General features: G+C 44.2%; 2 protein-coding genes across 2 annotated transcripts in view; both read left to right on the forward strand.

Annotated features, from left to right (window-relative positions):
• Nucleotides 1-9,370, forward strand: part of LOC120834296 (uncharacterized) — a 99,541-nt gene extending 90,171 nt beyond the window's left edge. The window contains 19 exon segments of the mRNA XM_078091422.1: nt 47-252; nt 768-845; nt 977-1,149; nt 1,901-2,138; nt 2,288-2,497; nt 2,678-2,767; nt 2,929-3,033; nt 4,239-4,475; nt 4,575-4,626; nt 4,827-5,020; nt 5,023-5,049; nt 5,211-5,350; nt 6,411-6,500; nt 6,762-6,890; nt 6,999-7,076; nt 7,277-7,569; nt 7,805-7,863; nt 7,971-8,185; nt 8,552-9,370. Of these exon segments, the coding sequence (XP_077947548.1) occupies nt 47-252; nt 768-845; nt 977-1,149; nt 1,901-2,138; nt 2,288-2,497; nt 2,678-2,767; nt 2,929-3,033; nt 4,239-4,475; nt 4,575-4,626; nt 4,827-5,020; nt 5,023-5,049; nt 5,211-5,350; nt 6,411-6,500; nt 6,762-6,890; nt 6,999-7,076; nt 7,277-7,569; nt 7,805-7,863; nt 7,971-8,185; nt 8,552-8,891 (2,954 nt within the window). The 3' untranslated portion in view covers nt 8,892-9,370.
• Nucleotides 9,371-12,011: 2,641 nt separating this feature from the next.
• LOC120833627 (ras-related protein Ral-B) lies at nt 12,012-23,418 on the forward strand. The gene is made up of 5 exons (XM_040200921.2): nt 12,012-12,344; nt 19,659-19,845; nt 20,532-20,740; nt 21,639-21,816; nt 21,919-23,418. The coding sequence occupies exons 2-5, from the start codon at nt 19,732-19,734 to the stop codon at nt 22,039-22,041; spliced, it is 624 nt and encodes a 207-aa protein (XP_040056855.1). The 5' UTR covers nt 12,012-12,344; nt 19,659-19,731; the 3' UTR covers nt 22,042-23,418.
• The last annotated feature ends 504 nt before the right edge of the window (nt 23,419-23,922 follow it).

Consider the following 23,922-nt stretch of genomic DNA (forward strand, 5'->3'; position numbering starts at 1 on the left):
GAAAGCGAAGGTCCTTAATGATGCTTCTTTGTTCTCACACCCGCAGGCCCAGTCTACCACGAAGGCTGCCACTGTCCCCAGCCAAGTGGTTCTGTCTGGGAGGCCCACATGCACTGTCCTCAGTCCTTCCCTCAGATAGACCGGGACCTGGCCTTCTACCCGAGCGTTGACCTGGATCTCAATGCGCAGGAGATCCCGCAGCGCTTCGGACAGCGGCAGAGCCTCTGTCACTACACTGTTAAAGACAACCGGGTACCTCTCACAGTAAACACACAAATACGTCTCGGTTTACGGATTTAAAGGGTAGCATTTCTTTAGGCGAAAAGCTACGGTGAAATGATAATGTTAAGTGGGCGGGGCAGAGGGGAGTCTACAGCTATGTGACACACCTGGAACAACAGTCTTATGTACCAGGTGTTCAAGGGCACGTTCTCCTCAAAAGACCACTGCTGTTGTTCCTACCGCTTCCTGTAACGGTGATACGCGTAAAGCCCTGTTTTCACAGCACTAGCTTTACCTGAGAACCAGTAATGTATCGGTTGTCTGCGCTTCCCAACTGACTGTACAATGGAAGCAAACCTGCAGTTCATGTTTCAACACCCCCATTATGCACTACTCTCGACTCCTGTTGCTGAAAAACACTAGTAGCAATACAAGGACCTTTTCTTACTGGCTTTCCAGAGCTTTTGACCATATTACATGGTCTTCATCGGCAGGTTGAAAAAGTTCTTTTAATGGTGAGCTGTTTATTTTTTTAACTCTCTCAGGTCTACGTGAAAACCTTTGGAGAGCATGTGGGCTTCAGAATCTTCATGGATGCCATCCTCTTGTCCCTCACCAGGAAGGTAATTTCTTCTTGAACCGTCCTTCAATCTGTCTTAACACGGAAACATTGGAACGGTTTCAGTCTTAAACACGTTTTTTTTTTGTTGCATTTATTAATTGGCCACTTGTTTCCGTTGTGTCGTACGTTCAGGTGCAGCTCTCTGACATGGAGTTCTTTGTTAACCTGGGCGACTGGCCGTTGGAGAAGAGGAAACCCACTGAGAGGATTCACCCCATCTTTTCTTGGTGTGGCTCTAACAATACCAGGGACATTGTCATGCCCACCTATGACCTGACCGAGTCTGTCCTCGAGACCATGGGACGGTAAGGCACCCACACCTCATGCATGGATTAAGTGCAGCAATCTTTGGTTGGTAGTGCTATTAGGTCAGTGCAATAGTCCTCGGCGTGTGTTTAAATCTACCACTCACACCCGGGAACCCTGAAAGGAGCAATCCCCAGAAAAGGTTTCCTCTCTGGTAGCTCTGAAAAGTTTACAGCCGTCTTCTACAAAGAAGACGGGAGTCACGGTCAGCTCAGGCACATTGCCGCCCGCTAGTCATTAAGGTGATTTACAATATGCTGTCCAGGCTTGTGTGTCCACGGACCGCGACGCTGTCACAGTGCAAGACAGAATAATGAAGAACCAAAATAAACCATGTGCCGAGATGCTCATTATTTCCTCCGCGTTGCCTGGTGCACTTTTATCCAGCGCCGGTGTGTGACAGCAGAAATACATTTGCAAAGACATCATTTTATTTTGCATTTAGATTTGAGCCAGCAGGACAGCCTTCCACATAGAAATTCTCCTCCGGTAATGAGCGATATTAGCTCTCCACGTTTATCTGTAGCTGCTGCTCCCTGCATGACAAAAGTACATTTTCAGTATTGCAATACTGACGGTGTGAAGTAAAATAACTTGATGACGTTATTTTGTCTGCAGGACTATAAGGTTCTTTTCGCTCTTAATATCCCCCCTTTGATTCCACATGTCATTACCTGTACAAGTCCATATCTTTGAGCGCCGCAGAGATAAATAACCTGGAAAACAAACTACTGTCGACCCGATGAACAGAGTGAGCCTGGACATGCTGTCGGTGCAGGCCAACACGGGGCCCCCGTGGCCGGAGAAGAACGCCACAGCCTTCTGGAGGGGCCGGGACAGTCGACAGGAACGCCTGGAGCTGGTCAAGCTCTCCAGGGCTCACCCCGACTACGTAGACGCTGCCTTCACCAACTTCTTCTTCTTCAAACACGACGAGAGCCTTTTTGGGCCGTTGGTCAAACACGTCTCTTTCTTTGACTTTTTCAAGGTGGGAGTGCTGCGGCATGGCAGGTCTGGTTTAATACATAAAGCGGAGTCACCATTAAGGGATCATCTGCAGTACCGAGTGGTATTTCAGAAGCTGCTTTTGAGGATAGTCCCTTAATTTCTATTCTTTGTCCCATTTTCCCCCACCAGTACAAGTACCAGATAAACATTGACGGCACTGTGGCAGCGTATCGACTGCCTTACCTCCTGGCGGGCGACAGTGTGGTCTTGAAGCAGGACTCTGGCTACTACGAGCACTTCTACAACGAGCTGCGGCCGTGGGAGCACTACATCCCGCTCAGGGCCGACCTTGGAGACCTGCTGGAAAAGATCCAGTGGGCTCGTGACCACGATGAAGAGGTGATGGCCATGACGAATATGGCATTATCCAGTATGATGTGGTGTAATTCTATTCAGTGGGAATGTATTGGCCTCTTTTAGAATTAACATGGATGACTTAAACTCTCATCTGAAAGGGTATTTTTATTTTTTCATTTCATAATAATTGATTCTTGCTATTTTTTTTTTTTTTTTTTTCAGACCAAGAAAATTGCACGTGCGGGTCAGCAGTTTGCTCGCAATCATCTTATGGGAAACAGCATATTTTGTTACTACTACAAACTTTTCCAGGTAACATTTCAGCAGTTTCGGAGTCAGTCACACTGCCATAAAGGGTTATTTATGTGTCTCTGGATAAGATGGTTTCCCATGATACAGATGTCTGTTCTGGTTCCATATTTGTTCTTCCCGGCCTCTCGTAGTCCTTAATGAGTCCGATGTTCTCCTCACAGGAGTACGCCAAACTCCAGGTCACACAGCCTAAGGTTCGAGAAGGCATGGAGCTTGTGGAGCAGCCCAGCGATGACCTGTTTCCATGTTCCTGCCACAGGACGAAGGTAAGGCCCACCGGGACCCTCAGCTCTAATCTTAAAATGTGGCTCCCTCTGGTGTGCGTAAGGTGTCACTGCAGCTTAATGAATAAACGAGTCGGACATAAAAAGGTAGAGCAGCCGGGCGATGTTCCTTTCACAGTATGAGGGGAAACTGGCACTGATGACTATCATGAACTGGAGTCAATTTGTCTTTGTTCACCTCATTTCAACTTGAAGGATTACAAACAGCAGTCAGGCAGCATAAGCGAAAAAACCTGTGTGAATTTCAATGAGTAAAAGTTCAATCCAAACTGCGGTGCATAAGTACGCTGCCTTTCTTTGGAGTTTACATATCATATTTTTTCAAGTTTTAATGGCACATGCTTCTTCCGACCACAGATCATTTTCTCAAATGCCAACATAGATATTATCTTACGCGTGATATCACTTCATTTTTTTGTTTTTTTTTTCAGGCAAAGGATGAACTTTGATCGACCCAGCTCCAGAGCAATCCTCCATATCTATACTACCAAATAATGTTTTAGTGTCAATTAATTGTATGACGCTGAATATCACATCTCATTTTTTAAATAAACATTTTTTGTATGTTCAAAGTGATTTGTTTCCAGGCACATGCATACAAACCCGCTGCAAAGGAATATACAAACTAAAAGCAAACATTGTGGGATTTCTAATTTAACTCTGCATTATGTGTTAACTGTTAAATGTTCAAGTTGCATTGCCATCACACTTCTGGCAGGATGAGGTGGCCTTTAAAAAGACAAACAACCCCCAGCCGCCACTTGTTCATAGGAGAACCTTCCAAATAACATTGTCTGCCAAGCTATGTTGTTTTTTCTTTATATTTGATAAGATTTATTTTTGTCGTTTCAACAAAGTAATGAATAGCTTGATTTACCCTCCGTACCAGTGGGTGGCGATAGTGCACAACTTTATTGTTTGCCAGCCGCGAATGGACCTAAAAGACAGAAGAAATTACCCTTGAACGCCTCTCCTCCACTCGCACTGCGCATGCGCCGAACCAGCAGCACACGGCTGCGTCCCGCCTTCGTTTAATGGCTGAGTTTGACGAGGTAAATATCAAACAGTACCCCCCCCCAATATGATTAAGTTATTATCTTGAGCTAGCACGCACGGCGTAAGAAATTATTTCAAGCTGTTGCTTCAAAAGCTAACTATAATTTCATGGCTTTTGTTCTGGTCTTTAGGACTCAGTGAAAGTGCCATTTGGGACCAAGTATCTGGATGCTGCCATGTGTTTCCCTGCGTCGGAGACAGATGTTGATACGGCCGTCATTCTCACACATGGGGCGGGTGGAGACATGAACTTTAAACATCTGGTTTCTCTGGCACGTGCCTTGGCATCGAATGGCTTCCTTTGTTTCCGTTTCACGTGTAAAGGTTTAAACTTAGGTTATAAAGTAAAGGCCTACCGTGCTGTGTGGGTAAGCATTTCCATCATTGCAAGACATGACATTCGCTGTTTTATCCTCACAACAAGCATGTGCAACTATTAACAGATTAAGAATCACGCCTCCCCTTAGGACTTCTTGAAATCTCTACAGAAGTTTACCATAAAGCAGATATTTGTTGGAGGTAAGCAACGCCGCTGGTTTGATTTATATTACATAGCTGTATCTTAAATTAACAATACAGTGATCAATAAGTTTACAATTTTATAATGTTGTTAATTATATGGGTTGATCTTCCCATAAACATTTCTAGGTTCTGACAAAATTGCGCATTCCTAAAAATAGTACCCAGAGTGTGTTATCTTGTCTGTGACCCATCCACAGGCAGGTCAATGGGATGTCGGGCTGCTGCAGCTTTAGCCCGGCAGCTGAGTGAAGAATCTGAGGATGCTTTGCAGGGCGTCATCTGCCTCTCTTTCCCCCTGCATCCCCCGGCCCTGATGAACGCTCATCTGCAAAGAAGTGAGGATCTCAGGGGGCTCCCGGACCACCTGTCTGTGCTGTGTGTGTCAGGCACCGACATCATGTGGACATCATGTGCGACAGGGTGAGGACGGTTGAGGAGGGGTTTATACAGATTTTTTTATTTGTATTTAATATTATTTATTATTTATAAATATATGTATTTTCATTGTTACTTGTCTTTATTTGTTAATGATTCCATTTTTTGTTGTTTTTTTATTCTTATTTTGCATTTTGCTTGCTCAGGTCCTTTTTGAAGGGATTGTAAAAGAAATGAAAGCGAAAGTTGATGTTTTTTGGGTGAAAGGAGCCAATCATGGACTGAGAGTCAAAGGAAGGTCAGAGGATTCTGTGCTGGATAAAGTGAATTCACAAGTGATCACCTGGCTGACTAAGCAGCTTGCATAGATATTTACTTATTTTTTTGTAACTTACTGTCAAACGTTTAAATAAAGGATTTTATTTTTTACACGGTGCAGACATATTATTTTGTTTTTTTAATGTATCAAACATTCTCAAAAGGTGGAGAACTGAAAAGTGGCAACCCACTGAAATTAAACCCTTCTAGTATCAAACCTTTTAAAGCAAATCTTAAATGGGGAAAGTAGTGAAAAAGTAAATTAAATTAGAACATTTTGAAGGGCAATTATTTATCATAGTTCTGTCATATTTAATTCCATGTATTTAAACTTGAACATGGCTCTTATTTTGAAGTTAGTGTCGTGCGTGCTGTCTTCAACCAGAGATACATAAAGGCCTTTAAAAAAAATCTATGGTCTTGACTGTGTCCCTGCACCTTTAAGACAAACGCTGACTTACATATTCGCTTGTGATTGGCTGACTGACTTCCGTTAGTTTTCCGGGGAAAGGGGGTGTGGGCAAGCATGGCGGCGGAGCCGTGGAACAGGGTAAACATCGCGTTTCCCGGCGCCGTATCCTGTGTGCGGATACATTTTTCCTCCTCTACAGGTACGGTTCGTTACTCGGATCCACATTAGCGCAAATAGCCGATGAAACTGCGCTGTCTGGGGCTAAACTCCGCAGCAAATAGCCTGCACGTATGCCGCGCGCCTCCCACGTGCTCTGCGCACGGGTCCGACCTGACTTTTTACCTTATCCCCGAATGAACGGTCACGTGTGCGTGGTGTTGCTGTCTCGCAGGTGAACGGGTCAGAGGGCTGGTGGCGGCAAATGAGATGGTGCTTAAGCTTTGTCGGAGTGACATCCTTCAAACGGAAGTACGAGTCCTCTACAAGTTACTGTACGTCCTGAACAACAGCGCCAGAGGCAACAAGACGTTCAAAGGCCTGAAGCAGGTGAGGACCGTGGACACGTCCTCCACATCTGGATGTGATGGAGGAAACGTGCCGGTCATTCAGGCTTCTCCCTCCGCAAACACAGAAGAACCAACTGATCTATTTCTCATATTGCCACTTGTCCCTCACAGGTGGAGCAATGCATAAACAGGCTGAATAGAATGAAGCTTGTTGATGCTCTCCAGGAGCTGAAGGGCCAGTGTCCCAACAGGATTCAAAGGTCCGTAGAAAAGCTCCGTCGGCTCAGTGTGCTGTTTTATGATGATAACCGACAGTAACTTTGCTGTTTAATGTCACGCAACGTGTGGAAAAGCATTTATGGATTAACTGCAGTGAACAATAAATAAATAATATCTCAGGCACCCATCTTCCACATCAGGTCAGCACTTTTCTATGCTGCAGGTTAATTCGGGTCTACTGAAGAGCAAATTAATAAAAAATCCGAACTGATCTGCAACCCTACATTTACCTGTGTTTTTAGACAACTAAGCATCAATGCCGGGGTGTGTGATGTCCCCAGTCAGCCCATGCTGGAGTGGCTCTGCCTCAAAGTGCTGGGAGCCGGCCAGCTGATTAGCTGCACTCTGAACCGCTGCAGCAGAGCTTTCACGTATCCTTTTCAAAGGTGGTGCGGTTCAATAACCTAAGGAGTCATTTGACAGAAACCTCTGAAATGTTTTTTGGGGGGGGGTTTGTCCTTAAGAGAATTATGCTTCAGACTCTCGAGGCAGCATCTGAAATTGGAGGAGTTTATTGTCTTGAACATGGTGATAAGCAGCATGCTCAGTCGTCTCTGGTGAGTGCGCTCTTCCTCATTTACACATCTAAAACGTCTGAAATGCAGAATTATCCAGCACGGGGGGGGGGGCTTTCTATGTTGATGCTTCCAAGACTTAAAAAAAAATACTTCTGTATTTTTGAAATGCTTGTTTTGTATTTGTTTAGAAAACCACCGCCTTCCTCATACCTAAATCTGCCTTCCTTGTGCTTTGTCAGGGTGGTTTTCCGCGGCATTCTGGTCAGCCTGTCCACTCTGTATCAGCAGCTCCTGCAGCTCCTCGGAGAAGTAGCCGAGGCCCATCCCATGCCCTTCCTCAGAGACTTCTCCCTTCCGGCCGATATGGCGCAGTTCCTGGATCCCGCTGATGCATGTTTGCTCATCATAAAGACGCCACATGGTCACTGTGCTAAAACCCTCCAGGAGCGGCAGCGGAGTGAGAAACCTCTGGCGAACGTAAACAACCGGAGAAAGACGAGGAAGGAAGATTTGGGTGTCGCTATTGAAAGAGGTGTGGAGCTTTTTCCCCCGTTGTTTCACGTTGTGCGTGATTTGTGTAGGCAGGGCAGCGAGAGGACACAACTATAATGGACACTGATGGTTGACAAATGAATCCTCAAATGTAGCCGTGTGTGATCTGAACCAGAGGATTTCAGCAGTATTGTTACATAGTGTTGAATTTCTTTACTCAGCATGCAGAGGGAACAATGGAACAAACAGTATTGACATTACTGTTCTTTTTTCAGGTATCAGTCTTGAATCTGACATGAAGCCCTTTCTCAAAGTTGTCAGGGGCCTTACTGTGGTATGTGAGAATACAATGAGATGTATACCATTATTTTCGGAATATGTCATGGCAAATTGTCTCCACCTTGATCGTCCCATATAATGGATACGTATTTGTTACCAAAGGGCAAATCCATCGCACAGAAAACACGGAAGGATGACAAGAAACAAACGTTCAAGAAACAAGTGAAAGAGGCAACTACTTTCACAGGCATGGTGACCCATCTAGAAGAAATGATCCCATGGTGTAAATCTCAGAAGATGGGGAAGGAAAAACGACTTTTGACCTTCCTGCTTTTAAGGTGCCGGAGGATGAAATGCCTCGAGGCTGCAGGTTTCAAGTAAGAGAGAAGCTGCAGAATGTCGGTCGGTGGTCAATTTATTGGGTACGCCTGTGCAATCTGATGCAATTAGAACATTTGCATAACTCATTTGGCCTTAATTAACTAAATGAGTGGGGCACAGCATTCAAACCCCTTTGAGTATAATGAAGTTCAGTATAAAACCCCACTGTTGCCTGGACTACCTATCTTTATTTTATAAGCTACATAAATGTACTTTTTGTAAGCGCATATGTGTTGGTTTGCATTAGACTGCACAGGCTTACCATAATAAAGCAGCTACTATGTGTACATATTAATTATTCTATTACATGGGTTCTGCAAACACTGACTGCCCCCGTCTCCATAATTTGTCCTCGTCCGCAGCGTCCAGAGGAAGTTGCGGGCCTTCAGACAGAAAGCCTGCTGGGCTTCATCTCCACACAGGTCAGAGCCAAGAGCCGGTCGGCCTTCTGCTGGAATGAGGGGACGTGCTCGGCTGAGAACTCGTTTCCAGTCCCTCAGGAGTCGATTTGAGTCTTCAAAGCGAAGGACTGGCGTGAGACATAAACGGACGAGGGGACAAAGGAAGACGCCCGAGTTATCTGCCTCGGGACCGTCATGGGACGACCGAACAAACGGGAGTAAATGCCTGGTGACGCCTCCGACCCCCGGCTGGGACAGCCACGATGACATAGATGATATATTTGCCACCTTGGGTTTGTGACACTCTGGAATCGGCCCATGAAAGGACGGAAATCACATGGCGTATATTGTGACGCGTGCCTTGTTTTGAAAGGAAAGGTGATGATGATGATTGGTTGTATGACGTGCTAAACTGCCGCAGTCACTTTATTGCAGAAGTGAACTAGAAGTGTGTATTTTATTTTATGAATATCCAAAAGGGTAGATTTTGCTTGTGTTTGCTATGGGCCTGAATAATAATATTTAAACATAATAAATGAAGCCTCCGAGCAGACAAACATCTCCTACTCGTCTCAAGCTAAACTGAAGTAACGCTCGTGTCTCAGACCTTCACAGCGGTCATATAAATTGAAATGTTTTCAAGCATATCCGCTGCTATGTCAAATAACACCCATCAAAGACACGCCTGAATTCATGGTCTGTAAATTCACATCTGTATGAGAGTGGATTCGCCATATTCTTTCACTGCAAGAGTTATAATAAACATTTATGCAATATCAATGAAAATGGTATTCTTATGTACGCTTAACTACTAAACCAATACTATACATGTGTGGGGGGCGGTTGAAATAGAGCTGGACATTTGAGTGTGACCTGAATTGTTTTTCAAACTATTTATAGATGTATCAAGTGACTGTGGAACTGCTTTATGATGCAACGTAACGCACTGGTTGTTGCTCAGCCCTTTATTGGTACTAAACACCAAATGAATTTAGTCTCTCCAAGACATCCACTCCTTGGCTGGCTGCAGCCTGAAACGGTGAAATGAGAGCTGTTAAGCGCACATCTCGTTCCACCCTGTGGGGACAACACAATGCAATGAAATACAAGCAGTTCAATGAGCCGCGCAATACTGCACGTTTTACACAAATTGGGAAAGCGCTTTTAAAGAAACTCGTTATTTCTGGCTCCACCTGGTGGAGTCAATGAATGAATGCGTTCAACGATTAGTTCCACGCTGTTTGTTCTCAGACTTCTCCGTTAATTGGAAGGCAGTTTGAGGAAGTAGTCTTCTCTTTTTTTTTTTATTGAATGTGTTGTAGCGAGTCTTCGTAGCAACAGAGAACCCACTGGCAGTGGTTGGCATCGGCAGGCAGGGTGGCTGAGCTCTGCTGATGGGGAAGTGAGGTGTAAGAACTGTGCAGGTGCCTCTACGTCCAAAATGTGCAGGTGTGTGAGAGACCACAGCGCCGGGATCGTTCAGGCGCGGAGGCCAAACTACAAGCCGGAGGGTTAGTTTTGCTGCAGCCTGTGCTTTTTTTTTTTTTTTTTTTTCCCTCCCACAATCTTGTCATTCTCTGCCAAAAAAAACAAGAGTCCTCCCACAAATACAATGGTGCAGTTTCCTTCACCCTTACCGAGCCTTGACTGGTTTGAGTTATGGTCTCACATCAGCCTGCCAGCTGTATTTTGTCCATTTGAGTCTGCAGGTTGCTGATTTCTTTGCTCTCTGGTTTACAACTAAACAAGTTAGTCAAGGTGGGCCTTTTGTGCGGAGAAGAAGAAAATCCTGGAGTGTGCTTTTTGTATTCCCGGGCACGTAGAATATGCTTTCTTTTTTTCTCTGCATGAAGTTTGAGGGAGTGTATGTGCCAAATGCTGTCGGGATCCAGAATTGTACACTTAATGAGGGAAAATGTTACAGTCATGAAGGGGAACGTGCCAGCGAAACCTTGTGCCATGTTGCACTATAACACCGTGGGCGCTATTGTTCAAAGCATAGAGTGGAAATAATCTTTTTCCATAAAAACGAGGCAGCATAGTTGTGTGCTAAGGATGATAATATTTCTCATGCGATGCCAGAGGAGCCTTCTTCATCAACTGCTGAGAAACGTCACCAGCATCCTTATTTTGAGTTTGGCCGCGTGTTAAACCCTGAACACACTGTGGGCTGTTTGAAGTGATTTAGAAGAAGTAAAGAACATTTCTTGACGTTACCTCAGCCACCGGTAAACCGATGGACAGTCTGAGGCCATCATTCGTTGCCAGTGAGCAGTATTGAGGGAAAAAAAGGAAGAATTTGCTGTTCAGATTATAAAACGCTGACCCAGTCGCAGATTTGGAAGGCCAATTTCTGCAATGCTTCACTGTGGTTTATGTCTTTTTTTAAGCGGTGCACCGTGTGTCTGCATTATTATCTGGCCATGTCCTCAGCACAGTCTGCTGCCTTATTTTAGCGTAAGGAGACCACAGACCGGCTGTCTACTTCTGTCAGCTAAGAGGTATTTAATATCTTGTCATTGTAAGTAGTTCCACACTGCGAGGCTCGGTGTCGGCGCATACTTTTGTAAAAATGGAGGGTTCTCTGGGGATTCTGTGAAAGCATCAGTTATGGCCTGTGGGTATATTATGACCTGAAACCGGAGAAAGAATATACAAGGCTGCACTCTCCCATAGTCCCCCCCCCTCCCTCGGCTTCAATCTATTTTACTCTCACCTAATAGCAGAAGGGGAATAGAGCGCCCCAAATGTTTCAGTCCCAGCTCATGTATTGCTTGCCATTAAGGGATTCTTAACATTTATGCTCAGAGGTGCACAAAATCGATGCCATCATTATCTCCGCTGAGACATAAAGTAAAGGAAAGAAAAAGGCCTTAAACACCAACCTGGTGCATCGAGCAATATTAGGCAATGAACCCTCTATGGCAGATTTGGATCTCATTCGTTCCCCAAAACTTCTCTTCAACAAAAGTCTACGCTTGTGTCCCTCCATGTGTAGATATCATTTGTTTTTTTGTTATTCACATAAATTCTGTAATATGTTTTCACAAAGGTGGGGCTTCTGTTTTTACTATGTCTAACCATCCATTCATTTTGATACTGACTTATCCTTATACATGGTCATGGAGGATAACATTTTCACATTGCAATAAAGAAAAAGATGGCACTGCTTGTCATTGCAGAATACAAAAGCCTCACCAAGCTTAATTTTAAGTATACATTTTAATAGGACTATATGCAAGTGTTTTGACTTCTAGGTTTTCACTGAAAACTCAACTATCTGTCAAATATTATTTTATTGTTGTTATTTTAGCTCGTACCAGTCGTTTTGTGTACTTTCACTTAAAATGTCTTGTATATAACATCACAACTAAACGTTTAACAAATGTGATCTTGTTGTTTTGTAATGTGGCTGTCGCAGCTCGCCACAGACAGATGTCCCTGTGTGTGTGGATTTAGTTTACTTTGTCTCGGAAAACGTAATTTATTGCATCGAACGGGTCAAATGTGACACGCTCAATTACGCTCAACTTGTTTGACGGACAGCCAAACAAATGCAGGTTGAACGGGAGGCGACGATGACGCTACATCCGGTCACGTGCACCCTTTTCCCCTTTTTTTAACATCCGGAAGGTGGGGCTTTTGTTGCAGGAGCGGTTAGCTTGTGGAGAATCCAATGCATCGAAATGCTCTATTAATGCAGTCGTCAAGATAACACTAACCGAGGGCAGAAATAACACGAATTCCGGTGTTGGTAAGTGTTCAGACGCCTCTTAGTGGAGCGGAATAACTGGGTGATAATTCACACGGCCGTTAGAGAGTGACAGAGAAGTACCAACCAAACCCGTTTTATGCAAGGCGACCAACGGACCCAACGTTAACGTTAGTGGCCGCTTAACGTAACGGCGCGTTCATATTAACTCACGATTCCGATGGGTTTTAACTGTTAGCCGTGCAACGCTTCAACGTGTCCTTTACTTGGGGAAGTTTGCGTGTCATGTGTATATTTTCTTCATTGGTTATTGCATATTGCTGACATTGATATTCTATGGTAAATCATCTTTACAGCTAGCTAGCGTCACCGATCCCTGTTAAGCTTTAAAGATGTGGACACTGTTTACTGTGACTGTTTGTTTGTTTGTCTTCTTGGATGAATGTGAAGCGCATTTGTGTTTTCATGCGTTAGCATTTAATTCCAGGTGACTCAGGGCTGCGGTCGTAAAACCGGTTGTCTAATTACCGAAGTCCACAGTCATGAGTTTTCCGTTACTAGCGTTAGCTCGTAAAGCTAACGTAAACTCGGGCTAACCGCAGCAGCGTTAAGACCCCTTAGCAAACGTCTTTGGCACGTCTGTTCGGTGCTTTCGTTAGCATTAACGTTTAACCGTATTTGAGTCGTTAATTGACGTTGTGCCGCCCGCCCCCTGAAAACACGACACGCCCGAGCTGCCTCACGGTGTCTTTAGTCAGCAAATGCGGTCTGGCGAAGTAGTTAGCGCTAAGTTAGTTAGTTTTTCCCTTCTCCCGGTGTTGTTCTGTCTTCAATAAGTCTCCGGGGTGTCGTCATTTAAAGGAAGTATGCTAAAAAACAAAAAAATCCAAACGTGGTCACTTAAAGGTCAAAGTAGGACCGTTGCTTGGCAGAGAACAGGATGTTTATGTGTAATACTGTGTGTTGAGCAGTGACTGCTGCAGCATTTTGCAGATGAATGTAATGTTTTAAAATGTTAGACAGGCGGAATGTTTTGACATGTTTAGAGTATTAAGGATATTATTGGCAAAGAAATACACTTTTGCAACATCTCATTAAAAGTACTTTTTTTCTTTTTTCTGTTTTGGTATGAGGGGGGGGGGCACACATGCAATTCATCAACCAGATTAATGTGTTAATGGGTCATTAAAGCCTAGTTTAAGAACCTAGAAAAAAAACTTTAACCGCCTACTTTATCATCTTTTCTACTTAATTCTCTTTGGAAAAGTAGGGATTCGCTGCGCCCCAGATTTGTCCAGTTATTCATTCGATCTGCGTAGCGAAAGAATCATCGATCACTCGGGCAGTGCTGGTTTGCTTTTCATCGGGGGATCTTATGTAACAGCCCTTCGGCAAAATGATCCTTACACAAAGTCTGATTGCCGTTGGCGCATTTCAGATATCAGACATTAGCTTTGATTATTGTGGCACACCGAAATCACTTGCTTCTTTATGAATTTTCCAAGTCAAATGGTGAAATAAAGTTTTAAGAAACAAATGCTTATGTTGCTAATCTGGTTTCAATATTATTTCAACTTATTTTTATTTAAAGTTCAGCTTTAATTTGTCAATGGAAATCATATTTGTAGTGACTGAGCAATTAGGGGAATAATGAAATTCATAGTAAAGTTAGTCATTTATGTCTTAATTACTTATTGATTATTAAATTTGATTGACACATCTTGTAGGATTCAGGATTTAAACTGCATTGTTCTCTTGGAACATGCTGATTTTGACACATCTGAAGGAATCCTAGCACGTCTTACTGTGGAGTTCATGGTACATATTGAAACCCAGACTTCACCCTCTGAGTGGTACTGCGGCATCCTTGACCTGCTACGCGTCGTTTGATTTATTCCCCCACACACGTCCTACGCGAAGGTCACTGCTTAAACACGGCCTGCTGACCACACACGGCAAACAACCATTAGCTGATGGTACGCACCGAGGAGCTCGCTGTGAGTTTGCTCTCAAACATACAAAGCTTGCGCAATCCCGCAACAGTAAAAAAAACGACAGCTTGAGTGAGATCCCCTGTGGCACATCATTACTGTGAAGAGTTGGGATGGGTATCGTTTGGAGTTTTTCCAATACCTGTGCTGAAACAATATTTCCTAAACAATACCGGAGTCTAAACGGCACCCGAAAAAAATGAACATTAAATACATTTTTTTTTAAATTTATTGCCAAGGCAATAAAACAGCACGCCCTCTATTTACAACCTCGGCGGGAAGACGTGCGCTCTGCACCATTTTTTTTTTTTTGGTGCCCAACCTTGGCGAAGAGTGGCCTGACAGTTGCATGATAGGGCCCTCACAATTCCAATACGGAAATCTTCCATTGTGTGGGGCCTGTTTTAAGTTCGTAGAACCTGTGAGTCGAGATTATGTCTGTGACGTTTAACATCAGTTAACGTGCCTTGGAGGACATGCAGTCAAGTGCGTCTTGTAAACAACGCATGAGCACAATGCTGGTTCTGTGGAGCACGGCCAGGGGAAACGCTTCTGGAAGTGTTTTGGATGGTTTTGGGCTGATATCACATAATTGGTAGTTTAACCAAAAGCATTTAAAGGGGAGTGCCTTCATTGCTTTTACCAACCGTCTATCTGCTTAATACAAACGACAACACCGTTGAATTGTGATTGTTATCCTGGCAAATACAGATTTCTAGTTTAGTTGGAGACCATTGCAATCAAAAGATTGGAGGTGAAGAAAGGCTTCTGAATGCTGCACAGCTGTCCTTCTATTCACCGCTCTTTTAGCCGCCATCGCGGATGGGATGTTCATCCTTCTGCTACAAAATTGCTTGAATGTTTTTGTTAGTGTTGATCACTCTGGTTTCTTCCGATTACTGCGACTCTTCAGAATTGACAAGTATTTTGTGCAAGACCTCCACAAATCCCCATCACGCACGCAAAGCGGTCCATCCGCTTTTCTGATCAGGCTTTCATTTTCTGACGAGGTTCCCGAACTGACCTGGGCTCCCGGTGTGTAATAGCACAGGACTCCGAAATCCATCCGCTGAGAGGGCTGAGCTACTTGTGAGGCTTCGTTTCCACTGGTCTGAGAACGTCAGTGATTATGTGCAGGAGATATTTCTGTCGAGGCATACTTGGCCTCTGCCATCTATCGCTTCCTGTCAACAGTGAGGTTTATCTATTTTCATCTATGTCAGCGTATTGTATGAATCGGGCCTATGGTAGTGATGGCCATTGTGTGTCTCCATTGTACTGTGAAAGGAGCTGTCATCAACTGAGGAAAGTGACAACAATCCCAGCATTAATTTCTTTTGAAGCCCTTTACGAAGAAAGAAAGAGGACATAAGTAAAATATCCCGTCGATATGTTTGCTGTCATATCTCTAACCATACAGGCAGTATTGCAATATGGAACCTTTCTAAATGTTCCAAATGAAATGCCTACAGGTTTTCGTATAGTGCTGAACGCTGGAAGAAATCACAGATGATTTGACTTTATTTGAAGCTTCTGGTTGATTCCCAGAGTAATAAAAAAAGGGCAAAATATTTCTTTAACTACTCTGGCCACTCTTGGTGTTGCTGAAGTAGGAAGCCTTGTACCACGGAGAGGATTCAGTCAAAGGCTCCTGTGTGCGTCCCCCTGGCCGAGGGTTGTTAGTATGCGTTGTCGGTGGCTTTCTGAGAATGTCCTCTCTGCTGCCGTAAACCGTCCTGTTTAAGTTTACTGATTAACTTTCACTGGCAGCGGCCTTTACAACGACTGCGTCTGTACAACTCCTCGCTGTGATTTTCTGTTTAATTGTCCATCTCTGGTTGATCCGTGATGAACAAAGTGCATCTAACCCCTGGTGATGTGTGCTGCAGAAGACTGATTCTCAAAAAGACCTCATGACTGAGGTTACTTCTCTAGATTATATACAGTGAGCTGTGATGATGACTATTTAATGAAGGTAGCTATCCAAAAGCAATGTGGATATTATTATATATCGTATCCTGTAAGAATATCTTATCTTAATGTAATAATGGGATATTTAATATGATCTTGGTGGAGGTTTAAAATGAGCCCAGTGGGGTTTCTGCCTCTTCCTACTGTCATATTTCTTATCTCTCGAGTATAAATGAAGAACTGTTTCAGCCCAACGGACACGGCAAGAGTTTTGCAGCTGGTGCGTTAGAGGGGAAGTAGCGTGTCACCGCCAGCTAAACAATCACGGGGGAATCCGTCAGAAGTGTGTTAACATCTTTGAGCTGACTTTTCCCATAATTATCTCCCCTCAAGTGACATTTGCGTCCTGTAACGTCTGTGCGACATCACAGCCTTTCTGTTGAACCCACCCGAGTTCTGACTCAAGTGGACCAAGTGATGAGAGAAACGGCCACGCCGAGCTGATCTCATTCTCATGTCCATGGAGTGTGGTGGGATGTTTAAGGGCCCGAAAAGCCCCCCACGCTTTCTCCATCAGTCAAGGAGAGGAAATCCCCTCACCCCGTGTCCTCAGGAATGCAGAGAGAGGGTCATCAGGGTCTCTGCAACGTTGGCTCAGATTTCTTGCATCATTTTGGATTCATTCTACTCGGCACCCAGTGGAACCTTTAGTATCAAGGTACATTATGTTGAATTTTCTCTTTAATTCTTTTTGTTATTTATGCATATGTGAAACAGATTTCAATGACCGAGCACACTGGATGGTTGAGAGCTCCACTTTTCTGAACACGTGGAGATGTATATTAAAAAAAAGGGAATATATTTGAACAGCAGTCCCCATTTCTTCAATTTCTTAAGAATATGACTGTTAATTGACTACATTTTTGCACTGGATGCCAGTTTAATTAGTCGGGTCAAATAAGTGCATGGTTTATTGGAGGTTCTGCTGAGGTAAATGGACTATTTGCAAGGCCGGGGGGCCTTCACATGAGATGGTGTCTCTCTCTGCTTGCTGTGCTCTTTTAGTAGCGTTCATGCCAAAGTGTTAAGATGAGCAGAGAGGGAACACTGGCCCCATTCTCCAACCGGGCTCTTAATGAATTCTTATGGTCCACACACACTGTGCCATCTATATTTAAGGAGCATAGCAACCAGAGTGGTGTTTTCGACTGAATCCCTCCGTCTCCGTGAATATACACCCCTCTCGTAACAGAGGACCAGTACCCATCAGACTCGTTCCATATTTAGGTCATGCCTGAATATTGAGTACTTTTCCCCGTCGTGGCTTCCATTACAACGCTTCAAGCTACTTGTGAACTGCAGCTGATGGAAATATGGCGGAACCTCCCCCCACACCCCCCTCTCCCTGCCCTGAGGTCTGAACTTTCCTTGGAAAAGTTGTACTAAGCACTTTGTAAAAACATATTTTCCCCCACTACCTGTCTATAAACTGTGATTCCTTTGTGTTTAGGATCCATGAGTGTGCATGCGCACAGAGAAGTGGGTTACGAGTGAATAATTTAAATGGTTACGTTCTCTTAGTAGGTGTGTTATTGTGTACGGTTTTGCGTGGCTCCTTTCACTGGTCTGGTTACTGATAACAAAGACAGGAAGGGCACAGGTCAGACTTCCTCGTTGGAAACAGTGGGTGCCTGGTGCCACATCCTCAGGATCCACTGCACTATAGATGGCAAACGTAAGTCCAGGTTCGTTTGATGCAAACCACACGTTCTCTGCTGCGTTTGGTCCACGCAAAGAAGCTCACGGGCGCAAGTCGCACATTCGTATCCAAATAGGTAGGCGTTTGTAGATGCTTGCTGGAAACCATATGGAGATCTTTCAGGATACCAAGTTATTTCTACATGTAAAAGAAAAAACGAAATGTAAAATAGGTTTTTATTTTTTCCTGCTGCCATCAGCAGGAACGTTTTCTTTCCTCCTGCCTTGTTAACTGTCGGCACACACCCTCCGTATGAAGTGTTTACTGCTGGGAAGGAGCACCTTGTGAATAACGCCATGAATCAGCTGCCACTGGTGTGACATACCGAGCGATGGGAAGGATATTTTCAGACCCAGGTGAAATTATATGGGGAAACAATTTTCAAAGCGAAAGTTCGGCGCCCGCGATGCGGCGGCTTTGAGTCTTCTGGCCGACAATTTTCTTCCGGATACACAGTGAACGTTTACCGCCGGCCTGTTGACATTATCGCCAGCTGCTCGGGTGCGTATTTGACTGTTGGTAGTTGGTTGCGAGATGGGTGCTTGATTACGGCTTGCTTACTGTTGACTCGGGTGGAGCCATAACAACCGTGTGTGCTGAACACAGTTGGAACATTTCCCCAATGGGAATTTGGTGGCATTTTGTATTATTTCGATATGTCGCCTTTTTCAAGGGAGGCGACTGCACACAAGTCGATCTAGGTGTGTGTGTGGTCGCACGTGTTTTGTTAGTTGAATTTGAACCGAGGTTCCACCACTTTTCAGGGCTCAAAATACTTTTATGCACAATTTTTTACCTTCATCAAAACATTTTTATGTTGCAGAATTCTGTGTATTTGTCCTTCTTAAATCCATCTCCATTTAATCTTTCTTTCTATATTTGTGTGTTTCATACTAACCCATAATTGCACACAGTCCATTTTGCGGAACAAACTTTTTTCCCTTTTTCTTTTTGGGTTACATGCATAAATTGAAGACTCGCTTAGGAGATATTACGCTTTAATTTAAATTCAAAGCATAACAAATCTTTTTCCTTCTGCCGGTTTCGTTCACCAGTCCATAATAAGCAAAGTGCTGTTCATTTGTGAAGATTATCTGCCGCCGCAAAATATGGGAAGATCTCATGGGCTTTTTCTTCAGTAAACAAGTTTCTTGCTAACTGCTGCGGTTGGCCGACCGCAGCACTTTAACCCTGAACCGCTCTACGGCTCACTTCTAGTAACAGACCTGTTGCGACTTGCCTTCTGCGTGCACGTGACACTCATTTCGTCTCTGTCCGAAGGCTGTGCAGGTTACGACATGTTAGCCAGTTTTTTCTGACAGAGATGGAAGTCGGGTGAAAGCAATTTGCTCTGAGCTTTGACCTTCTCAGGGCGGGGCCCATATAGTGCCGATAGATGCCCCTTGACGTCCCCCCTTCTTCTTTTAAACAAGGTTAGCACATGATGCCCTGTTTTTAATGCATCCCTAAATGACGTCCCGCTGTAGAGGACGATGGCTCCATTACTTCCGAGCGGCCGAAACAACCTTTTTTTTCGTGGCAAACTTTATAGGATTCATGATTAGGCAATTTGGCACTTTGACGGGAAGGGGGAGAAGCCAGGCGCCTTGGCACAGGAATATGAGGAGTAACCGTCATCTGTCCTCGCGCTTCTGGAGGTTATTTACTGAATACGTTGACTTATTCCGTTCACAGGTTCTGAGTGTCTGGCTGCAGAGGGAGTGTGCGCTCGTATGCGTGTGGAAGAAACACAAAGAAGAATCCAGTGATGGCGACCGGTAAAAGTAAAAACCAGAGCTCTCTGGCACTGCACAAGGTGATAATGGTGGGAAGTGGAGGCGTGGGGAAGTCGGCCCTCACCCTGCAGTTCATGTATGACGAGGTGAGTCAACGCCCCCCACCCTGCCCACTGCCTAAATCAGCAATGCACACGATAGAGAAGTACGGCCTTCCCCAGTAAGCACTGGTCACTTCTAACCAGTTCACTTTTTTTAGAAATGTTCTGTCCTGTGTCCTTATCTAGATAAGTACCGCCGTTTAATATGTTGACGGCGTTCGCACTTCCTCTGACAGCTTCAAGTATAAAGCCTTCCCTTCATTGGTTCACAAATACAAAGCTTTAATGAGAAACAATTGCAAAAAATGGTTGCGAAAAGCTGCCATCCGTTCCATGAAAATAAGAACTTGATTAGAGGGAACAGCAGTGGCATCTACACCACAGAGGTGCTACAACACTTTTTAAAGGCTAACAGGGATTCTTGTGTAAAAGGGCATTTTTCTTGGGTCCATTGTTATCTTTACCGGAGATGTTTTTTTCTGTAACAACACTCACTTTAAGCCAGAGACGGTAACAGATGGCTCTCCTGCCAAGCAGCGTAATCGGCTGCAATTTTCTCGTGTCATGCGTCCGCGGCCCATTAGATGGCTTAGACAGGCTTCTTTTTTAACTTGTGGCTGTCTCTCTCACACACACACAATACTCTACACGTATCTGATGCTTTATGCATGTTAATGCAAGTTGCCCTTTTGCATGAAAAAAGAAAGAAAGAAATGTCTGTCCCTCACCAGTTTGTAGAGGACTACGAGCCCACAAAGGCAGACAGCTACAGGAAGAAGGTGGTTCTGGACGGGGAGGAGGTCCAGATCGACATCCTGGACACAGCCGGCCAGGAGGACTACGCTGCCATCAGGGACAACTATTTCCGCAGCGGGGAGGGCTTCCTGCTGGTTTTCTCCATCACCGAGCAAGAGTCTTTCTCAGCCACCGTGGAGTTCAGGTACTTGTGTAGGAGCCAAACAGACGTTAATGGTGCACCTGTTGCAATGAGTATTGGCCATCCATTATATACCAGCTGCTACATGTCGTCTGTTGCTGACCCGATAGATTTGGCTGTGATTACTTTCCATAGAATCTTTTACCAGGTCGGCTCCCCAACAAGCTCTTATGAAGTACAGTTTTTGGGGGTTTTTTTGTACCTAATCCCAGTTCCATGTCCTAAATTAGAATGCAAATCCAGGAGAGGAAATTGTTTATTAGTTCTGCATTTACAAAATGTGGCCTGCACCGCAGCTTTGCTTTGACTGATTTGCATAATATTTGGGGAGTGTCAGTGTGGATTTAAATAGTCCTAAGTATGAACCGAATACTGACGAAGCTCAGTCAATGCAGGTTGCTGAACGACAAGTAAAGTTGTTATGTCTGTTGAGGAATCATTATTTGACACAATAATTTATTATTTTATTTATTATAGTTTAATAATAACAATTTGAGGAACTATATTTTTGTTCTGACTACACAAATACGTGGAAAAAAAGAAGGAATTATACATAACAAAATAACCTGCTAATCAGTTTTTATAAAATCTAACTGTTCTATTCATGGGGATGTGCAGCCCTGTCCCTATTTGCTAGCTAGCCAGCTAGCGGTGTAGCTTACAGACTAAAGCTAGCCAACTAGCTAGACCCGTGACTCGTCAAAGCAGGCTAACACCCGCTAGCTTGATAACTCAAACCAAAGGCCCTGAGGTCTTGGAAGAGGGACGCCTTTCTACTTGCGTGGTTCATGAGGCGCGGCACTAACCGGGCAACCGGAAATCTGTTTCGATCAGTTACTTCCTCACTAAAGGACAACTGGTGAAAATACCCCAAAATGAGTAATCCATGCTGTGCCGACAGGGAGCAGATCCTGCGGGTGAAGGCGGAAGAGGACAAGATCCCTCTGCTCGTGGTGGGCAACAAGTCTGACCTGGAGGAGCGCAGGAAGGTATCGGTGGACGAAGCTCGGGGGAAAGCCGAGGAGTGGGGCGTCCAGTACGTCGAGACGTCAGCCAAAACCAGGGCCAACGTCGACAAGGTGAGTCATCGCGCGTAGCGAAGGGTCACCATCGCTTAGGTGTTTTTAAAGTAGTGTTCTTAGGTGATTTCATTCTTCTTCTTTTTTTCTTCTTCTCCGCAGGTATTCTTCGACCTAATGCGTGAAGTACGGGGCAAGAAAATGTCAGAAAACAAAGACAAAAACGGAAAAGGAAAAAACAAAAAGAACAAGAAGAGCTTCAAAGAAAGATGTTGTTTACTTTGAGCTCGTCATGGACCTTAAAAAGCCACAATAAGTTTGGGGGGGGAGGGGCGTCCTCTCTACGGTCATTCAAATTCAAATTGATTTTTATTATTTTTTTAAATATAGCTGGTTTTAGTTTAGTGTTTCTAAAAGTCGCAACCCCTTTGTTTTGTTTTCTAATGAATGAAATGTGAGTTGTGTGAGTTTCATTGGAAGATGACCACTGTCGTGACTCGCTCGGCGGCTCCTCGTGAGCCAGCGACCAAACTGCCACTGACACTAACGTTGCTGCTCGAGACGTTCTCCACTGTTCCGACTCAGCGAGTACCCGGCCCTTCAGTGTGTTTTACGCTTGAATTGTATGAGTCTCTTGTCAAATTTACAGTGCTATTCATTTCTTTACCGGCTATGAATCTTAACCTGCATAATTCTAACCGCGTCGTATCCCTCGAATCTCTGTTCATCAATTTACAAGAAACTCAAATGCTGCTGTATTGTCATTTTTGTAATCGTGTCCGATGACTCTTTATGTCATGTCTGTTGAAGATGTTGACCTCATTCACTAATCTGTCCAGACTCTCGTCATTACACCTTGAGAGCACGTGAAACCGGAAGCTTCAAACATTTATTTTTTTCATTTTTTAGGTCATCCAAGGGTTTATAATCGTCTGACCACAAAAGAACGTGTGTCCAACGGGGTTATTTTATTACACCATCGGCCCTTCTTGATATCTGCAAATCCACCCAAAAGATTCTCTGCAGCTTTTCAGGAGGACCGCTGGTAATATCTTATGTGACTGTAAAACACATTTGTGACGAGGTGGTTTGTCGCCGTGCTCACGGCGCTTCATGTCCATATTATAACCCATTGACTGTCAGATATGCTGAGGCTGTGAAAAGGTCGCCATGTGGTTGCCACTGATCTTTATGTCCGTGTGTTCATGTAATCCTTCTCAACCTTCTCGCACGGCAGACGACTTCCCGTTTGACACGTTGAAATCTCCAGTCTGTACTGTGAGACAGGCGCCGACAATCCAGGAGGCCGTCGTGGTTCTTGGTGCACGATGGCGTTATAATCAATTACTTATTAGTCTTTTTATACCGTGGTCCTTTTTAATAACATGCACTACATTGCCAATACCTAAGGAGACTTTATGCCTCGTGTGGGGATATAAATTTGTGCCAACTAAATTTTGTGTGTGTGTGTGTGTGTGTCACCAACTATCTTTCTGTGTCTAAGTGAAGCTTTGAAGAAGGTGCCAACTTCTTGACTGTTTAATCAAGTGCTACAGTGAACAAGATGTTTCTACCGGTGTTTGTAACCCTTTTTCTTTTCCTGATTCTGCTTTTCACTCACTACAGATAGCGTGTTGCCGAATAAATGCTTTTTCTTTGTAAGTTCTGGACATTATTTTGTACCTATTCATACGTCACCTTGAGCGATCCTAACTTTGCTTTTTAATTTAATTTTCGAACCTGACTCACTCACTGCTGCATATCCCCCTCTGCTGGCTGGCGGGGGAGGAATGGAACAGTTACTTTGGCATTAACCACTGAAGTAAAAATGTTATAGTTGTCATTTGTTGTTCCCCTTGGGGCGTTCTGTGGCCCACTTACTCACTTTGCATTGATTGTTCCTCTGCCATCTGGAAAAGAGCACCAGCGGGCTGTTTTTGTTGGGTTTTAAAACCCTTATAGGCGTATCTTACATAGCAGGATTAGTGTGTAATGTCCCCCTGAAGATGAACCAGTCTTGGACTCCCATTGCTGAACCCTTGGGTGGGATTGGGGGGGTGAATGGCTCAAACTCATTTCACAACCTGAAAACAGGGTTGACTGCATCCCCAGACAAAGGGAACCATTCATCACTTTGAAAATGTTTATTTACCCTCTTTTATGTAA

The sequence above is a fragment of the Gasterosteus aculeatus genome, chromosome 16 (assembly GCF_964276395.1).
Source record: "Gasterosteus aculeatus chromosome 16, fGasAcu3.hap1.1, whole genome shotgun sequence".
Lineage (NCBI taxonomy): Eukaryota > Metazoa > Chordata > Actinopteri > Perciformes > Gasterosteidae > Gasterosteus > Gasterosteus aculeatus.